The sequence below is a fragment of the Anolis sagrei genome, chromosome 4 (genome assembly GCF_037176765.1).
Source record: "Anolis sagrei isolate rAnoSag1 chromosome 4, rAnoSag1.mat, whole genome shotgun sequence".
NCBI classification, from domain to species: domain Eukaryota; kingdom Metazoa; phylum Chordata; class Lepidosauria; order Squamata; family Dactyloidae; genus Anolis; species Anolis sagrei.
Window position 1 is genome coordinate 19,269,437 of NC_090024.1, and position 19,038 is coordinate 19,288,474.

Sequence of the window (19,038 nt, forward strand, 5' to 3'; positions counted from 1 at the left end):
ACTGAGTTGCTCATTTTTACCTCCACTTAAGAACTGTAAAGCAACAATTCATAACACTTGCCCAAATTATTTTTGGCTACAAAAGGTGTAACCATGGATGGGAAGTAATATGAAGGCACTAACACCCACATAAGAAATTGAGCTTCCCAAAATGTATTGTTGAAGGCTTTCCACACCCTTTGTCCCACCCTTTTTCCTAGTTCCAACAGACCTCACTACCTCTGAGGATGCTTGCCATAGATGCAGGCGAAACGTCAGGAGAAAATGCCTCTAAACCATGGCCATATAGCCCAAAAAAACCTACAACCTTCCCAAAATGATTTCCCCTCTCGGTCCACAAACTTCTAGCACTACAGTAAATGAAAAGTTTCAGTTGAGCATTCAGAAGTTTAGGAATCCAAAGCAAAGAATAGTGAAAGTTATATAGAGAATGCAAATATTGTAAATAGAAGAGTTCTAAATGTGAAATATTTGCAATATTTCATTCTCTGCAATGCTAGAAATTTAGGGACTGGAGACAAATTTAATGGGGGCAGAATATTTATTAGAGAGAAAGCCCTTGTTGTGTTGCTCTGCAGTAGCTATTCCCTTGGTAATACCTCAAATCCCCGCAATTACCACGAGAACTCGTAATCCCAAGAATATTCTAGTAACTCACACTACAGGCCGTCCCCAACTCACAAGCAAGATAAGTTATGTAAGGGGCCGTGTTGGCAAAATGGGTTGAACCCTTGTGCTGCTGAACTACTGACTGGAAGGTTAGGAGTTAAAATCCTCGGGACAGGGTGAGCTCCCACCTTTACCCCTAGCTCCTGCCAACCTAGCAGTTCGAAAACATGCAAATGTGGGTAGATAAATAGGTACAGCCTTGGTGGGAAAGGCATAAGGTGCTCCAAGCAGTCATGCGGGTCACACGACCAGAAGGTGACAAGACAGGCTCCTCAGCTTGGAAATGGAGAAGAGTACCTCCCCAGAGCCAGAGATAAGAACTGCCTCTGAAGCCAGAAATGAAAGGAGAAGCCTTCGCCTTTGTTTGTGTGCCTCACTGTATTGTAACAAAGAATTAAATGCTAGCAAGTATCTGTTTACACTGTAATCTGCTCTGAGTCCCCACAGGGAGAAGGGCAGAATATAAAGGCATTGTTGTTGTTGTTGTTGTTGTTATTTGGTAACTTTATTTTGAAACATCTGGCTTGTTGTAGACACAAGGATTGGTGAGAAAACTTCAGTGACCCCCTTTCTCCATGATAATAACTTCTAGGAGTAAATTTCCCTTCATAGGGGTAGATGTTCCCTCACTTCTAGTTGTCACACCTCCGTTCTTAACTATGAGTAAAATGTAAGCCATATGTCTGTAACCCAGGGATTACCTGTATTAAAACATTTGAAAAGTGAATTTAATCAAGCAAAACGTCTTGAAATTCACACAGCCAGGAAAACCATTTCCATAATTGAACTCTTAGAGCAGTGGTTCTCAACCTGTGGGTCTCCAGGTGTTTTGGCCTTCAGCTCCCAGAAATCTCAGCCAGTTTACCAGCTGTTAGGATTTCTGGGAGTTGAAGGCCAAAACATCTGGGGACCCACAGGTTGAGAACCATTGTCTTAGAGCAACTGGCTGCTAAAAATCAGCTACAAAGAATACACCAGAGTAGACAGTTTGGTTACATTGAAACGGTTTTGACTATATCTATATCTAACTTCCTATATCTGGGAAATCAGACTTGGCCATGATGCTCCATGCTCTTGTTACATCCCATATAGACTACTGCAATGCACTCTATGTGGGATTGTCTTTGAATACTGTGCAGAAGCTTCAAGTGGTCCAACGGACGATATCCAGATTGCTCACTGGAGCAGCGTACAGGGAGCATACAACTCCCTTGTTGTGTCAGCTTCACTAGCTGCCAGCTTGCTACCGAGCACAATTCAACCTATAAAGCCCGAAATGGTTCCGGCCCAGCTTACATGTCCGAAAACATCTCCCTCTATGAACCATCATGGAGATTAAGATCTTCCAAGGAGGTCCTGCTCTCGGTCCCACCTCCTTCGCAGGTGCAGTTAGTCGGAACGAGAGTTAGGGCCTTCTCAGTGGTGGCCCCTCAGCTATGGAACTCCCTCCAGAGGGAAATCAGATCAGTGCCCTCCCTCTTGGCTTTCAGGGGGGAAAAGTGAAGACATGGCTTTGGGACCAGGTCTTTGATCGGTGAATTAATGCAGTGCTAGAAATGGATATGAAATTTGTGCAATACGACAATATTATGACTACAGAGTATGATTTTAGACTGCATGGTTTTTAAGGGTTGCTACTAAGATGTTTCAATTCTTTTGTTTTTGATGTAAATGTCTGTTTTAATTGATTGATTGTTTTATAATTGTTGCCAACCTGTAAGCCACCCTGAGTCCCCTTCGGAATGATAAGAGTGGGGTATAAATGTGGTAAGTAAATAATAAAAATAATAATAAGTATCTCCCATAAATCCACAATGGACGAGAATAAATCACAGTAAAAAATGTTAGGAGCGGGCAGGAGTCCTACTTCTGTTATCAAGTGATCTAGGCTAAATTGTAAGTTGCACGAATAACTCATTCTATGTGTTCAAAGCTGCCTGGCTTCTTCACTGACCCACACATACTAGGAGTAGAAGTGGAAAACAAACCTGTCTTAGCCAAGATTTCTTATGAATTTATGCAATCTGCAGTCTGCAAGGCTATTGCCAAACATGCAAATGCATCTTTTGGTTTCCCATCATCAAGAGAAAATCATATGAAGCAAATTCCTCTGTGTTTCTTTTTTGGACTCCATGCAAAAAAAAAAAGAGTTTACGACAACAACAAACATGCATTTGAAAAATGTGTGCAAGCTTACTTTAGCCTATTAGGGAAAAAGATGAAAATGACCAGTTTAAGAAAAAAGCAGTCATAGACTTATAGAATCAAAGAGTTGGAAGAGACCTCATGGGCCATCCAGTCCAACCTCCTGCCAAGAAGCAGGAAAATTGCATTCAAAGCACCCCGGACAGATGGCCATCCAGCCTCTGTTAAAAAGCCTCCAAAGAAGAAGCCTCCACCACACTCCAGGGCAGAGAGTTCCACTGCTGAACGGCTCTCACAGTCAGGAAGTTCTTCCTAATGTTCAGATGGAATCCCCTTTCTTGTAGTTTGAAGCCATTGTTCTGCGTCCTAGTTCTGCGTCCCAGGGCAGCAGAAAACAAGCTTACTCCCTCCTCCCAATAATAATAATAATAATAATAATAATAATAATAATAATAATAATAACAACAACAACAACAACAACAACAACTTTATTTGTACCCCGCCACCATCTCCCCAAAGAGGATTCGGAGCGGCTTACATGGGACCAAGCCCAAACAAAAATTACAATATAACAATACAAATTGCAATCAAATAAACAACATAACAGTAAAATATAAAACATCAAAGCATATAAAACAATATACACAAAACATAGGAACTAAGCATAACGACAGACAGACAAAGACAGACTTCCTATCACATATTTATATATGGCTATCATGTCTCCTCTCAGCCTTCTCTTCTTCAGGCTAAACATGCCCAGCTCTTTAAGCCACTCCTCATAGGGCTTGTTCTCCAGACCCCTTAGTCGCCCTCGTCTGGACACATTCCAGCTTGTCAACATCTCCCTTCAACTCTTCAGTCAAAAAGTGTGCACATTAAGAACACTGTAAAGCAAAATAGCAGTGAACTCATGCACTTCAATATGGAACTGGACAAAATGTCAGTGGGAGTATTAAAATGCATTGAAAATGAAATTATTTTTCACATTCCTAACTGGAGAGGCACCATAAATCATAGGCAAACTGCTCTGGTTATGTATATTGGAGGAAGTTTAATAGCACTGGACGGTTTGTCGTTTTTTAGCAGAGTTCCCATCCATCGTTGTCAGTGCTCACAAAGAAGAGCCCCTTGACAAGTTTCCAAGGAGCCCTGCCGTTTCCCAGAGCAGGAGCTGAAAATTACTGAATTAGGCCATAGGGATTTTAATATGCTGCATTGTTACACAGTTCATGTTCACAAGCTGTAAACCTGGGAACAGACACTGTAAGCATTTTCCAACAACACAGTTCCATGATTAAAGCAAAGGTCTCCTTTGGATTGCAACACATCCTGGGTTGTGAAACTGGAACAATTTGTTAGAGTGACAAAATGAAAACAGCTTACCTAATCCTTTTAAAATGATCCTATCAAAAAGAGAATATGGCATACATATAAAATAAAAAATAAAAGGGAGAGCGCCTCCAAACATTAGGAGAAAAAAAAAGGATGTGAAGCAAGATTTATATTATATATGTATGCAAATAGGACCGGCACCGTGAGAGAGAGTCAAGAAAATAACTGCTTATTACTTAGTGCTGTGCATTTAAGTGCACCAAATGTTCTCTTTCAATGAGTCCTATGAGCGAAATGCAAATCACGGCTCGATCCCTGATTGTTGTCTTTTGTGCTGAAAACAATCCACCAACGAATTAAAATAAAATTGAGCTTCTGTATAATACGTTTAAGTCTCATCTATTCATTCAGGGCAGATTATCACAGGAATTATTCTGGCACACAGTTTACATAGATAATGAGAATGGATGGAAAGTACAAGCTCAACCTACTGATGGGGAACAAAATCCTAATTTAAACTTTGGCAGCGTGCGTCGCAACTAACACATTAGGCCTTGGTCAGACCACACCTGGAATCACACTGTGTCCAATTCTGGGCACCAAAATTAGAGATGTTGACAAGCTGGAATTTGTCCAGAGAAGGGTTACTCACATGATCAAGGATCTGGAGAACAAGCCCTATGATGAGTGGCTTAAAGAGCTGGGCATGTTTACACATGCAGAAGAGAAGGCAGAGAGGACATGATGAGGGCCATGTATAAAGATGTGAGGAGAAGGCATAGGGAGGAGGGAACAAGCTTGTTTTCTGCTGCCCTGGAGACTAGGATGCGGAACGGTAGCTTCAAACTACAAGAAAGGAGATTCCATCTGAACATTAGGAAGAACTTCCTGACGATGAGAGTTGTTCAGCAGTGGAACTCTCTGCCCCGGAGTGTGGTGGAGGCTCCTTCTTTGGAGGTTTTTTAATAGAACCTCATTGTGAGAGCTGTTCAGCAGTGGAACTCTCTGCCCTGGAGTGTGGTGGAGGCTCTTTCTTTGGAGGCTATTAAACAGAGGCTAGATGGCCATCTTTCGAGGGTGTTTTGAATGTGGATTTTCCTGCTTCTTGGCAGGGGGTTGGACTGGATGGTCCACGAAGTCTCTTCCAACTCTATGATTCTATGGTTCTAGGTGCAGCAAGGGTTGGACCTCAGGGCCAAAACTCAGGGATCCATGAGTTTAGAGGGAATAAATGACTATCCAGAGAACAACAAGGAGGGAGACATGGGATGCAAGTTGTGCCAATACCCAAACTGTCACAAGTATGTTGGGGTCCACCAGGGCTGATGTATCTTATAATGAAAGGTCAACCAGCCAGGCATCTACATGTCTACAGATGCTTGTTTTATTATTTTCACAACACATTAACCTTTTCTGCAACAAAGTGGTGCTCATTCCCTAGTAATATGCATTTCAGCAATAGGCCAATGGAAGAAAACTCTATTTTAAACCCTTTTTCCTAGTTCCAACAGACTTCACTACCTCTGAGGATGCTTGCCATAGATGCAGGCAAAACGTCAGGAGAAATGCCTCTAGAACATGGCCATATAGCCCGAAAAAACCTACAACAACCCAGTGATTCCAGCCATGAAAGCCTTCGACAAACTCTATTTTATTATCACAAGCAATGATTGTGTCATAGTTTAAGTGAAGAGAAACTCCTTCCTGGGCACACAGATGACTGAGCAAGGTGCTGAACAGACTGCGCTCTGGCACCACAAGATATAGAGCCAATCTTAAGGAATTGGGCCGTAAAGTGGAGTCCACGACATGTGAATGTGGAGAAGAGCAAACCACAGACCACTTACTACAATGTCGTCTGAGTCCTGCCACATGTACAATGGAGGACCTTCTCACAGCAACACCAGAGACACTCCAAATGGCCAGGTTCACGTCCAAAGAAATCTACCATAATGCCAAGTTCTTAACTTTGTTTGTGGTTTTTATAACTGTATTCTCAATTTGCTTCTGACATGATAAATAATATAATTTAAGTGAAACTGAAATACGAAACTGAATGAATTGATCGATTGGTTTTGGCCACAGACCAAACCAGAAAATGTCATTTCTTTTAAGAATCAACATTTATTTCCTCTAAGTATCAGATTTAATAATGACAAGCTGGAAGGCAAGAAAATACAATGTTTATTGCATACTTTTCAGCTGAATAGATATTAGTCCAGGTATGGGCAAACGTCAGTCCTCCAGCTGTTCTGGACTTCAACTCCCACAATTCCTAATGGCCTACTGGCTGTTAAGAATTGGGAAAGTTGAAGACCAAAACACCTGGAGGGCCAAAGTTTGACCATGTTTGCATTAGTCTCAAAAGAGATTGGAGGTGAAGACCAGGAACTAAAGCAAAACTTGGAATGATTGTTTTTTTCTGGACAACAGAAAAAATCCTCTGGCAGCTGTTGTCAAATAACTGAGCCACATTCCAGTCAATTAAGTCCAACATCCCCTTCTTGTTCTGACAAGGTATGAGTTTGACACCCATTAGTAGAAGAGGGCAAGAAAACCTACTCCTAGATCCATACTACTTCAAACAGTGGCTTTTCAAGTGCTCTACCAGGACGACTGCAGCATAGACACCAAGAACTAGGAAGCCCTGGCCGCTGAGCACTCTAACTGGAGGTCAGCTGTGACCAGCAGTGCTGCAGAATTCGAAGAGGCATGAATGGAGGGCAGAGAGAGAAACGTGCCAAGAGGAAGGCACGTCAAGCCAACCCTGACTGGAACCTCCTTCCATCTGGAAACTGATGTCCTCACTGCAGGAGAACTTGCGGATCAAGAATATGGCTCCTCAGCCACCTACCAAGACCCCACATCTGGAAGACAATCATCCTCGAGCTACGAGGGATCACCTAAGTAAATAAGGTCTACTAGGAGACCAGTATTTCTATTTTATTTTTAAGGTATTGATTATTTATTTGTTTGCTGGAAACTTGTCTGGGTTTCACGAAAGTGTAAAGGAGCAAGACGAGAGAACATGCTTCTCTGAAAAACTACTGTTCACCAGGGCCACTCCCTTCTGTGAATGTGAGGCTAGCCATGCTGACCAGAGGATATAGACCAGGCATGGGCAAACTTCGGTCCTTCGGGTGTTTTGGACTACAACTCCTACAATTCCTAACAGCTGGTAGATTGTTGGGAATTGTGTGAGTTGAAGTCCAAAACATCTGGAGATCCCAAATTGCCCATGCCTGATATAGGCAATTACAGTCTTAAAAGTTTGCATTTCCAGGCTGATAGGTGGATAATTGAATTCCACTTGTGCTAAAAATTTAATGTCTAGATAAATAAGGGGATGACCAGTTTTGTACTTGCAGTGATAGCAATAAAACAAAGACTTACACTGATTCTTCATCTTCCTGAGCTGATCCTTAAAATGGGCAATTTTCTCGTCGCTTTGCAGATCAAGGTCAGTGTTTGTGCTTTCCAGGGTTTTAAACTTCTCTTCAACTTCCAGTTTTAAATCTGGGAGTATTTCTGGCTTCTTTTGCTTGATCTGAAAAATCAACACAAAAGCAAAACAATATAATTCACTGTAACTCAGTCATGCACCATTTTTCCCAGCCCACTGTCATGGGGGGAAAAAAAGATAAAGGAGTGGTACATTTATGGAAGTCTTCTTCTTGTATCTAGCTATTAAATCTGGTTGTTTATATGTGCGGCAGTTCTTGTTAAACATGGATTGCTGCACTGTGTCAGTGACTTGCTCCCACCCGGAACAGAGAATTCTCTAAGGATGACATTAACAAAGTTGTCTACTCCGAATAGTATTAAGATAGCAAGTATAAACACATGTTACGGCTACTGCAGAAGAAATGGAGAGCAGAACAAATGGGGAGAAATCACCAGAGATAAAGCATAGTCTTTAATCGTTTACAAACTAAATACACCAAGGAACCTTGAACAACATTTGCAGTAAATAGATGGGTTTTGCTAACACTAACTCTGGATAGGTTTGGGTCACAAGAAGCCTCCCCAAAACCATTTTTGAAAGTTAACTGGATGTTGTTTCTCAAACCATAATCTTAGAGAAACTGGAAGACACGTTCTGGCCTTCACAGTATTCTTTGTGCACTACATCTGGCTGTAGTCCAGACACGTATTGTTCTGGGTGTTAATACATGCATAAACGCACACCTACAAATAATCTCCTGATACCAACCAATCATTTCTAGGATAATGACAGCATGATAAAGGTCCACAAAGCCTCTCCAATAATAATTGGTGCTCCCAACCAATTATTTAGTTGGCTATAATTATGGTTGCACTCCGAGGTCACATTAAAGAGGTCCGACAAATGCATTGCCATGTGCCAAAGTTTGTTTGTTTATTTATTTGCTGTATTTCTATACCGGTTTTCTCACTCCAGGGGGGACTCAAAATGGTTTTCAACATAATAATGTCCAAATTCAATGCCTAACATACATAAAACCGAAGCATAAAATTTAAACCAAAACGTATAACTATGCATTAAAATCAGTGAGAGCATTAACATAAAATATAAACATTTAAATATGAAAACATAGAATTAAAATACATAATATAAACACTGAAATTACATAATCCAGATTCGTAGACCGGGGCCATTCCAATTGTCAATGGCACATATTCCATATTTATTTCATTGCACTGCATTATTTTACTGGCCAAAAGCTCAGCCCCATAACCCTGTCTTTCATTCTGAAGGCCAGGAGGGAGGGAGCTGATCTAATACCACTGGGGAGAATGTTCCAGAGCCAAGGGGCCACCACTGAGAAGGCCCTGTTTCTTGTTCCCAGCAACCGCACTTGTGAAGCAGGTGGGACCGAGAGCAGAGCCTCCCCAGGAGACCTTAACCTCTGTGATGATTCATAGAGGGAGATACATTTGGACAGTTAAGCTGGGCTAAAGCGAGCACCTTGAATTGTGCTTGGTAGCAGAGACCTCACAACCTCTGAGGATGCCTGCCATAGATGCAGGCAAAATGTCAGGAGAGAATGCTTCTAAAACATGACCATATAGCCTGAAAAACCTACAACAACCCACACTTCAGAGGGCTATGAGTGTTCATTTTTTGGTCCTGAGTATTAGTCCTGGCATCAATCTGAATATGGTGATTATTTCATGGCAAACATTGCCCCAAGGCTCAACTGGCACTCTTTTGCACAGTCTTGTTCCCTGACAGTTTTGTACTGTTTTGTTTTCAGCTGCAATTCTGCAAAATGTCAAGGGTCTTCTAAATATGTTGCTTTTCTCGTTTCCCGGCAGCATTAATTTAGCTACCAAAGGCTTTCATAGCCAGAATCACTGGGTTGCTGTGAAATTTCCGGGCTGTATGGCCATGTTCCAGAAGCATTCTCTCCTGTCATTTCACCCACATCTACGGCAGGCACCTTCAGAGGTTGTGAGTTCTGTTGGAAAATAGGCAAGTGAGGTTTATATATCTGTGGAATAATGTCCAGGGTGGGAGAAAGAACTCTTGTCTGTTGAGGCAAGTGTGAATGCTGCAATTGATCACTTTGATTAACATTGAATAGCCTTGCAGCTTCAAGGCTTGGCTGCTTCCTATTGCAACATTCACACTTGCCTCAAACAGACAAAGAGTTCTTTCTCCCACCCTGGACATTCCAAAGATATATAAACCCCACTTGCCTTGTTTTCAACAGACCTCAAAACCTCTGAGAATGCCTGCCATAGATGTGAGTGACACGTCAGGAGAGAATGCTTCTGGAACATGGCCATACAGCCCAAAAAAGTCACAGCAACCCAATTTGTCTAGCATTGCCACCTAAGTTCTCTATTAGAAAAGTAAAACCACCAACATAAGCAGAACTTGAGGTTAGTTTGTAAAACTAGTTTGTACCCATTTCTCATGATAGCTTTTGGTTACTTTCTACTTGCTGTGACGCTGTCTATTCTTTATTGCTACTATCTACGTTAAGAAAATGATATGAATTAGAATCAGTTGTATAAAATGTACCGGTAACTCAATGATGGGAGAAAGCTAGGATTTTAATGAAATGAAAAATAAATCTAATCAATTACACTGTGTGTAGGAATCGTGCCTTTCACATTTTGTTGGACTTCAGCACATAGCACTCTGCAACACTGGCTATGCGGGCTAGGGCTGATGGGAGCTACAGTCTAATAACATCTGGATTATCATTCCTCGTAATATACCAATAAAGTTACCCATCTTAGAGTTCTTACCTCCTATGCCCCTGAACAGACTTAGAAGTGGAGTGGGCAGATCAAAAGACAACCTGGAAAAATGGGACTACCTAAAAGAATCCTCTACAATGTGTGACTGTGGAGCAGAACAAACAACTCCACACCTGTATGCTTGTCCACAATGCCCTGCTTCATGTACAGAAGAAGAATTGTTTCAAGCTCTATACGGTTCGGGCCCAGCTTACTTGTCCGAACGCATCTGCGCCTACGTCCCACCTCGCAATTGAAGATCATCTCGCTCCCGTCAACAACGTAAATGCGCCTGGCGGGGACGAGGAGCAGGGCCTTCTCGGCTGTGGCCCCCCACCTATGGAACACACTCCCAAAGGAGGTGCGATCTGCTCCCTTGCTCCTGACATTTAAAAAAAAATTAAAATCATGGTTCTGGGACCAGGTCTTCGGACAATAGATGTATGCAGCTTTTAGTGGGACAAGGACTGGAACGGTGACTCGACTGATGGGATTGTTTTATGGTTTTAATAACTGTTTTGATATTTGATGATGTACTGTTTTTAATATGATTTATGTTTAAAGTGAGGTTTTACTGTTGTAGCTGTAAGGCATTGAATTTTTGCCATTATCTATCTATCTATCGCTTTGAGTCCCCCTTGGGGTGAGAAAAGTGGTATATAAATGCTGTAAATAAATAATAATAATACTGACAATGCGGTCTCTGTTGCCCAGTTTAGGTCAAAAATTATTTAGCCGCTTGTGATTCTTCTATTTTTTAATCGGTTTTCCATTTATTTATGTATGCAATGCTTTTGATACGAAATAAATAAATAAATAAACCTCCTATGTCACCTTTGAAATATAACTATTCCAACTTTATTGCCAGCGAATCCATTCCTTTCAGGTACTAGTTACCCCAGTCATTCATAAAAGCTTTATCTGCCTTCATTAAGTTGTCATTAGCAATAAAGATGTATTTATCAGGACCTCAAAAACAAGTCCTCTAAATACTAGATGTGGAAAGTGCCACACATGCGAGCTGAACTCAACCACAAACTACCTAACATATCCTTTTTTAAAGGGCCAATTTAGATGTTACATATTAAGACATGCCTTCCTACACAGGTGAGAACCATTATGATGAGATCCATAAATTACAACTTCACACATTCTTGTACGAGTTTTGGAAACGACTCCCCCAACTACAAAAACCTGCTTAACATGTTGTGTAGGTCATATATCATCATTTATGGAAGCTCTTAACTTGACTTCCTCCCATACAGAATTATGATGAAAGCTAACAGCATTAAAATCCACCAACACAGAAAGGAATGTAAGAATCCAAAGCTTCAATGCAAAGGGGGGGATTCATGAATGGTTGCATCATGAGAAGATGATATTGTTGTTGTTATTACTATTGTTATCCCCTGCTCTTCCCCCCAGATTGGGACCCAAACTGACTAACAACTTAAGAAGTAATACAATTAAAAACATCCAAAAAGTATATGTTAAAATAGAAGACTGTTTGGAAGGAAAATTCAGGAGAGAATGAAATAATTTGGCATCTTTGTCAACCATAGACAACTAAAGAAAGAATCTGTCAACAGCTTTCAAACAGAAGGAGTGTCAAAAAGATGAAAGTACGCAGTTGTTCTTGTTATCTACTAATGAGAGAAAAAGTGCTTTAAAGAAGGTGGGAGTAAAACCAAAGTATATGTTCAGGAAAATAGTGTAGGACAACCTTTCTAGGCATAGAACTAAAATAACTGAAAAGTTTCCACACTGGTCAAAATGAGAGAGTTTCTGGTCTAGCTTTCTTCTTCTTACGCTTATTTGGTGATCTGTTTTCACGGGGAACATTTAAACATAAGACCTCAGCTCCACCTGCAGACAGCCATAATGATTTAGAGTCCTTATCCAAAATCCATAAGACCAGAAGTATTCCGAATTTTGGAATTTTTCAAATATTGGAATGCAAATAACATAATGAGACATCTTAGAGGTGGGACCCAAGTCTAAACATAAAACTCACTGATGTTCCATATATACCTTATATACATAGACTGCAGTATATATAATAATAAGGCTCTGGCATAAACCAGTATAGATGGTCCCAGTGGTCATTGGCGCACTGGGTGCCGTGCCAAAAGATCTCAGCCAGCATTTGGAAACAATAAACATCGACAAAATCACAATCTGCCAACTGCAAAAGGCCACCTTACTTGGATCTGCACGCATCATTCGAAAATACATCACACAGTCCTAGACGCTTGGGAAGTGTTCGACTTGTGATTTTGTGATACGAAATCCAGCATATAGATCTTGTTTACTGTGACATATTGTGCTTTTGTGTAAATAATAATAATAATAATAATAATAATAATAATCTTTATTTATACCCCACCACCATCTCTCCGAGGGGGACTCAGAGCAGCTGTCACGTTGCCAGGGCTCTACCTTGTTTAGGTAGAGATTAACCAAACTCCCAGTTTTAGTAAACAGTTTAATTAGAACAGCACTTACTTGCTGACTGTTTTAATAGACCAAAACATAAAACATAAAGTTAGCACCCAGCCACAGAATAAACAAAAACTGATAGCAAAAATAACTTTGTAGTCAAAAGGGTCCAGTCCAGTGGTCAAACGCTGAGAGTTCAATAACAGAGTCCAGGGATCAAGAGTCTATACCGTAGTCAAAAGTCAGTCCAAAGATTCAAGGTTCCAGGACTCCAAGATTACAGGAAACAGGTCAGGATACCGAAAAATCCAACAAACCTGGGGGGAAAACCAGCATCATCCACCACCAAAATACAACAGATACTTTTCTCCCCAAAGATCAGTCCCAAGGTTAACTCCTTAAATCCAGTAACACCCAGCTGCAACCCATCTCCTGCACACCCCTAATTGCTTTCACCCATGAACTCCCACTTACAGATCACCAAACCCTCTAGAACTAATACATTAACCCTTCCATCACCAACCACCATCAACTGCAGACCATATGACAGCAGCTTACATGGGGCCAAGCCCGGACAACATATTACAGCAAAAATAAAAACAAAACATAAGCAACAAGCAACAGCATCAAATTACATTAACATAAAAGAAAAAAACCCACATGAATGCAGTAACAAAATAACAAACATTAACACAATTGCAATGACAATGGGCAGGCCATATGTACAAAATAAAATGTTAAAAACACGAATGAGATAAGAATAGGAGCAAGTTATTTGCAGGGAGCACATAAAGAAACACAGGGTTGTAAAACTAAACTTATACATATACTTTGGATGTTTAACAAAAATCTTCCTGAAGTGTTTTTTTGTGATTTTGGATAGATAAGTCATGTCCAGTTTTGCAATTCCATGGTGTGCTTTTAGATACTATGGAGCCCCAATGTGCCACCTCCTACTCGTTCCTTGACATCAGGTCAGCTAAACCTCTTGAACTCATGCCATGCTACCCGAACAAATGGAAAGGCAGACAACCACAATGTTGAAAATCAAAATCAAAATGTGTACATTGCTTCAAGTCTCATGAGAATAGAAGAGCATGTTTATGGCATGTTCTCTCTGGCAACAGAACTCAATCAACACCTCAATGGCATTGGCCAATCCACCGAAGAGTCATACATCATTTTGAAATGGGGGTGGAGGCACAGAGAGTTTCCAGAACACTTAGCAAATTACATACTGGCGCAAGTAGGGAGTGGTCAAAACACATGTGAACAGTTGGGTCAATCCCCCAAACTTGTTTACCTCAACAGCAGCCATGACAATGTCAACCTCAAGAGAGAGATAGCAAGTTCCCTGTTAATGATAGATAAGCATACTTTCGGGAATCATTTTGCCAAAATTACTCTTGATAGTTATGGTTTAACCAGGACTTCTCGACATACAAAGAACTCTCCAATACTTAGCTACTTTGGCCTGTATGACCCCCTCACTGAAGTTTCCACTCTACAGGTCTGCTTGTATTTATACCTTCAAACAATACATTTTTTCTAATTCACCATTAGATTTAGAATCAAATCACATCTGACTTTTCATTTTGGTTAGCATCTTATCAGGGAGAAATCAATAATATGTTGAGATATTTTACTGCTGAAAAATATCAGGGATGCGGAGTATCCCTTTGTCAGAAATCCTTGGGACTAGAGAAGTTTTGGAATACTTGTATTTACAAATATGCATAAAATGAGAGATGGGACTCAAGACTAGATGCAGCATTCATTGATATTTCATATACACCTTATAAATATAGTCTGAAGGCAATTTTATGCAGTATTTTTAATAATTTTGTGCATGCAACAAAGTTTGTGTACATCAAACCATTGGAGAGCAAATGGAAGCAGCACCAAGGCAGAAGGTAAAGGTTCAAGTCTTCCCCAATATCTCCTTTACCTAGTCCTCTCCACAGCTACATGGTTTGGATCCAAATGAGATGTTCCCTTCAGAGAAAGGAGATGATAGGATGCAATTTGATGTCTGTTGAGCCCTTTTAGTGGTGCAGTAAAGCATTGTGCGCATACACATATATACGGACACACTCACACATGTTGTTTGTTGTAGATTTTTCAGGTTCCCAGACCATAATCTCGCATCCATCCATCGATTCACCCTATCGCACAAAATGGAAGCTGACTGTGTATATTGCCTTCCAGTTCAAACGCACATGTGAAGGAGTGAGGCTATGATTCGCATTCTTCCGAGAATGACAGATGCAGGCGAAATGTCAGGAAGAGAAAATGCTTCTAGAACATGGCCATACAGCCCAAAAAACTCACAAAAACCTAATCACAGGGCTGCCTGGTTCGTCTGGAATTCTTTGGGAAGAAAGGGGGATAATTCAGGATTTGGAGACTAGGTCTGCAAGATTTCAAACCAGAAAGAAGTATCCTGGTGGTTCCCATTCTCAGAATGAATTTGGTGTAGAGGCATTGCTATTTTTTATTTTATGTAAGTCAGAATATTCTTTTAAGATATTGAATAAATAGTCCTGCAATTAAGCGTTGATATTTTTTAATCAACTGCTCACAGCTCCCACAAAAGGAAGAGGGGCTGACCAAGGGCAAGATGGATGGATGGCATCCTTGAAGTGACTGGCTTGACCTTGAAGGAGCTGGAGGTGGCCACGGCCAACAGGGAGCTCTGGTGTGGGCTGGTCCATGAGGTAACAAAGAATCGGAAGCGACCAAACGAATAAACAACACAATATCATCTCGGACACAATAGAGCTATCTCACTCATGGACAGCAAAATCAGAGAAGATTATGATGCATTTTGTAGGAGAAACATAAAGGATAATTCCCATCCTCCCATCCTAAGAAGCTTCTCCAAGCAATACAATATCACCACAGAGATGTTCATAAAGCCATTCTGGGGAAACCAGTATCCATAATGGTAGTTGCCATTATGAACCCTCCAGGACTTTGAGATCTTCCGGGGAGGCCCTGCTCTCGATCCCGCCTGCTTCTCAAGCACGGCTGGCGGGGACGAGAGATAGGGCCTTCTTGGTGGTGGCTCCTCGGCTGTGGAACGCCCTTCCTACGGACATTAGACTAGCACCATCTCTAATGGTATTCCGCAAAAAAGTGAAGACCTGGCTGTTTGAGCAGGTGTTCGAATAATTAGTGCAATGATTGTTTAATGAACACTGGAATGGAATAATGGACGACGAATCTGGAACATGTTTTTGATGATGAGACGACAGTGAATGGGTATTGTAGTAATTTGTTTATTAATTGTGTAATGTGTTAGGTTGTTAACTGTTTTTATACTGTAGCACTGAATTTTTGCTGTTCGTATTTGTTGTGAACCGCTGTGAGTCACCTTCGGGCTGAGAACAGCGGTATATAAGTAAGGTAATTAAATAATAAATAAATACCTTCTTCCCTATGATGCCTTTTGAGCAATGCTACCTCTCAACAAAGCATCACTCAAAAAATCTGGAGGGATGTTTCCAGGATTCAAGCCGCACCCCATGTCAGTAAATGGCAGAGACCTGGCACAGATACACTAAAACATGTATGTTCACCTTACTATCATTTAGTAAAATGGGTTGTGATCATCTGCCTTTTTTTTATCCACAGGAGGCACTGGAACTGAACCCCCATGGATATGGCATGCCCGTTGTATTGTGAAGGCAAGCGCAAAGGCCAACCTCATCAGGTCGGTCGCTAGCCCTTAACTGGATTATCCTTTTTGACTTTCAAAAGAAAATTGCACAAGAACACATTATTATGCATTATACCTCCAATTTGAATCAGGGAAAGAGGGGAGCATCCCAAGGCTATCAAAAGAATGGGAAATAATAGCACACAGTCTTCGTGCACATGTGAAACTGAGTGGGCTTGCAGACAAATTGCAGTTACAATGACTATACAAACGTCAAGGTTTCAGTGCTGGATTTGCTTCCTGAATACAAGGAGGTGGGAGTGAAAAGTAAGAAACTGCAAAGATTAGAAAGGCTGAGTTGTCATCACTCCACAAGGCTTATTATTTGCGATGTTGCTTCTGCACACCTGAATCACCACATTTCTAACGTCTTGCTAACTAATAATCTGGAAATAAAGGAACACTTCCACCACGAGAGAACAGATGGGGAAATTAAAGGATTTGCCTAGTTATGTCATAAAATCTTCTCCCAAAATTCAAACTCAAAACCAAAATTTAACTATTTTTATTTTTATTTTTACCGCTTTCTCTCTCACTCTCCAGGAGACTCAAATCTAAGGACCCCTTCCATCACAAGCTATCAGATTTGACAGCCCATGAAACCCCTTCTAGCAATATTTCCAGAAAAGGATGCAAGAGATCATCATCATCATCATCATCATCATCATCATGTTTGTTTATTTATACCCCGTTTTAACTCTCCTGAAGGGGACTCAAAATGGCTTAACATAAAAGCATTAATACACAATTTAAAATATATATTTAAAATATAAACAGTATTTTAAAATCACAGTTAAAACCGACTCAGCATATTCTGATGCAGTTGGATTACAACTTCCATGTGTTGTAGATCACCCAGAAGCTGATAGTTTAACTGATGATTTAGAGAGGATTGGTCCTGTGGCACAAAGTGAAGGGCCCTCAAGTTTTGGAAATTCAGTTCTGGGAAATGATACTTTTTTCTGTGAGAAAACTGGGTCAGAAAGTGCAGGGTCTAAAGGCCAGTCTGAGGAGTCAGAAGTAGCAACAGCAGATAAGGAATCAAGTGAAGAGCTGAGTGATAAGAAGGGTTCCCCAAAGGAGCCACCTGTAGCTATGCAGATCAACAAAAGTCTTTGTTTACAAATTAGAGCCAAAGATAGATTACGCCGAAGTGAGAGATTACGTGGGAAAGTTGGGGAGAAAATTCACGGGAGACGTAATGCTTTCAAGGGTGTCTATTAAACAAGTTGTTTACCTTAAGGGCAGTTCAGGTAATGCTGCATTAGAGTGAGAAGTTAAGCCTGATTCAAGTCCAACCTTGCTTTTGGATTTTAATATCCTGGAAGTTTTCTATGTTCCTGTTCATGTACTCTTGGTTCAAGTTTTTATTAGTCATACCTTCTTGCTTGTGGATTTATGCTGCATCTGTGATTTCTGGCTGTTCCTGGACTTTGTCACCTCTGGAACTTTTTGAGACATTTGGATTATTGTTTGGTTATCACTTGTTGGTAAACCTTTTTGGATTATATATCTTCCTTTCTTATTCCTGATTTTTGTATGCTTTTAATGTGTTTTACAATAAACTGTTTGCTATTTATTTATTGTGTCAGGGGCAACCAGTCAATTGTATTACATTTCTAACAGAACAAAACAAACAAACAGACAAAACACAAAATTTGCAAGCTTGGTAGTTGATTAAATGTCCTTTGACTAGTATCTGGCCACTTGGAGTGCCTCTGGTGTTGCTGCAAGAAGGGCCTCCATTGTGCATGTAGCAGGGCTCAGGGTGCATTGCAGCAGGTGGTCAGTGGTTTTGCTCTTTTCCACACTTGCATGTCGTGGATTCCACTTTGTGGCCCCATTTCTTGAGGTTGGCTCTGCATCTCGTGGTGCCAGAGCGCAGTCTATTCAGCGCCTTCCAATTCACACAGTCTTCTGTGTGCCCAGGGGGGAGTCTCTCATTTGGTATCAGCCATTGGTTGAGGTTCTGGGTTTGAGCCTGCCACTTTTGGACTCTCGCTTGCTGAGGTGTTCCAGCGAGTGTCTCTGGAGATCTTAGAAAACTATTTCTTGATTTAAGTCGTTGACATGGGGGGACATGAGAGAAGCCTCCTCGCAGGATTGCAAGTCATCCGGTCGTCCCCTGGGCAACGTCTTTGTAGACGGCTGATTCTCTCACTCCAGAAGCAACCAGAAACTGTTTGCTTATATTCCAGGACTCTTGTGTGGTGCGGTGGTCATAGCTGTTTCCAGGCTTGGAGTGCAACATCCAATACAATCAATAGTGGGGAGTAATGGAAACTGCAGTCTGCTAAATCACAGTTCAGTGGTCAAAAATCTACTCTGAGCATCTAAGCATGCCCATAAGAGAGGCCCATCCATCAAATGGTGCAGAAAGCATGATGCTTCAGAAGACACAGGAAATAATGAAGTATAATAAATGAAAGCAAAACCCTGGTTATTTTCAAAGGACAGGATTTAGGGGTGGGAGATGGGAAAGCTCAGCAATTTTTTGT

General features: G+C 41.0%; 1 protein-coding gene across 1 annotated transcript in view; it reads right to left on the bottom strand.

Annotated features, from left to right (window-relative positions):
* Window positions 1-19,038, bottom strand: part of NSMCE2 (NSE2 (MMS21) homolog, SMC5-SMC6 complex SUMO ligase) — a 304,600-nt gene that overhangs the window by 180,403 nt on the left and 105,159 nt on the right. Inside the window, exon 4 of the mRNA XM_060775865.2 lies at window positions 7,543-7,696. Coding sequence (XP_060631848.2) covers window positions 7,543-7,696 — 154 coding nt within the window. The remainder of the gene's footprint in view (window positions 1-7,542; window positions 7,697-19,038) is intronic.